The following is a 1968-nucleotide window of genomic DNA, read 5'->3' on the forward strand; positions in this document are numbered from 1 at the left end:
CAAAAAACAAAAACTCCAGCCACAGAAATGCTGACGCGTGGATGCCTATTGGTCCCGGTTGGTGCCACCAACCGGGACTAAAGGGTCTCCTGCCTAGGCTCTGCGCACTGCCCACGTGGAGGCCCATCAATCCCGGTTCTGGATTGAACCGGGACTAAAGGTACATGACATTAGTACCGACACTTTAGTCCCGGTTCAGGAACCGGGACTAAAGGCCCGTACGAACCGGGACTATAGGCCCTTTTTCTACCAGTGATAGCAGCGTCCTCATTTTAATGTTGGATCATTACTACATAGCAAGCCATAACAAGGCACTAATATTAGTACCAAAGAAAACTAGGAAAGGATTGAATATATATAGTACTATTCCTATATCACAGTTGTGTCTCGTCTATATACGCGCTGAGATATCTCCATGCAGTTAATGCATTTGGTAGCCTGCCTTGTATATCTACCTCTTGCTGGTCTATATATAGCACAAGGCTTGACTTAAGCCCATAAGCAGTACCCCGAGATCTATCAAACATTCAAACAAGATGTGCCACAGATCCGGCAGCAAGATGAGAGGCAAGGCAGCACTGATCTTGCTCCTCGCCATCCTTGTATGCCATGCGTTCTCCTCTGCACACGGTAAGTTCGTTGGTACGCAAGCGACCGATCCGTCGAAATATTATCCATCGTGTGTGCTAATATGCATCTGCTTGTCCATTCCATCTTACGCAGCCATCCGTCAGCCAGATGACTGGCACGATATACTGCGCAAGGAGTGTAAGCTGAGTGTGTGCCATGAAATCGGAGGGCACAAGAGTTGCTTCTGCTGCTTGGCGACGCCCGACAGTCCTTGTTGGTTCAAGGAGGACGAGTGCAAGAAGGTCTGCTCGCAGGTGCAGCTGCCACCATCCTCTTCTGCCGGCACCAATCAAATAGTGCCGTGAGATCTTTGCAACGAAGGCAATATATAGGAGATCACGCCGTGCTTTTGTTTTCAAAATGAATCGAATGGGTCGTCTAATGTTGTATCTCCTTTCAAAAAATTGTGTAAGGAATTGAGTCAAGAAATCAAGCTTTTCCCTGATTATTAGCTGTGACCAAAGTACTGCTGTTTATTTGCAACATTAAAGCGAAACAATAGCTGGATGATTTTGCAGCAATTAATACCGGTTCAATTCCTTGCTGTATTTGTCTTCTTCCAGCAAATGCACAGTGGAAGGGATAATAAGATGGCTAATAGCGCTTCCAAAATATACAAGATACTACTAGAGGAACATGCATGTTCTCTTCGGCCGGGCAGCTATTGTTAAACTAGTACAACTAGTCGCCAACCCGTGCATTCGCACGGGCTAGCATATTGAAAATGTCAGATGGAATATTTCTTTCTTTCCGATATAGCTTTTTTTGTTTCTGCTCTAATGATGTTAGATGACTACCATTAGGTTCTAGTATCGCAAGCTGGGAGCTTGGATTACTTAGGTAGCAACGTTTTCCTGTGTATTTGTTTTATTTTCACATTTGGAATGTTTGGTCACCTGATATATTACTGTATTATATTTCAATGTCATTATATAATCTAGGTAGATTAACGGGTATATGCTTAATTCCTGGTTTTGTTGTAATAGTTAGATCTTGTTGTTTTGATTTGTTCCACTAAGTTTGACACATGTTGACCATGGCTAGTGAGCAATAGGGGCGATCAATATTTAATTGTTTTAGACATTTAGATATAACCCAAACATCTACTACAGATTAATTGGCATTTTTGTAATAAAAAAGTGATGTGCATGTACATTTAGTACAAATCTGATGTGCATGTACATTTTTGAAAAATCCTAAATGTCACTAAATATTTATCAATGCGCTACTTGTTTTTTTAGTCCTTGATGCACCATGTTTTGGAATGTCTCAGGTCGCCGATTGTTTATCAACCCCATTACACAATGTCCTCAGTTTGGAATCTTTATGACTTTGAGA

The 1968-nt window shown here is 42.1% G+C and overlaps 1 protein-coding gene across 1 annotated transcript; it reads left to right on the forward strand.

The window, feature by feature from the left end:
• Positions 1-515: 515 nt before the first annotated feature.
• Positions 516-1078, forward strand: LOC119334750. The gene is made up of 2 exons (XM_037607295.1): positions 516-630; positions 724-1078. Exons 1-2 carry the CDS (start codon positions 537-539, stop codon positions 933-935), a joined length of 306 nt encoding a protein of 101 aa, XP_037463192.1. The 5' UTR covers positions 516-536; the 3' UTR covers positions 936-1078.
• The last annotated feature ends 890 nt before the right edge of the window (positions 1079-1968 follow it).

This window comes from Triticum dicoccoides, chromosome 7A, assembly GCF_002162155.2.
Source record: "Triticum dicoccoides isolate Atlit2015 ecotype Zavitan chromosome 7A, WEW_v2.0, whole genome shotgun sequence".
In the NCBI taxonomy this organism is placed as follows: Eukaryota; Viridiplantae; Streptophyta; class Magnoliopsida; order Poales; family Poaceae; genus Triticum; species Triticum dicoccoides.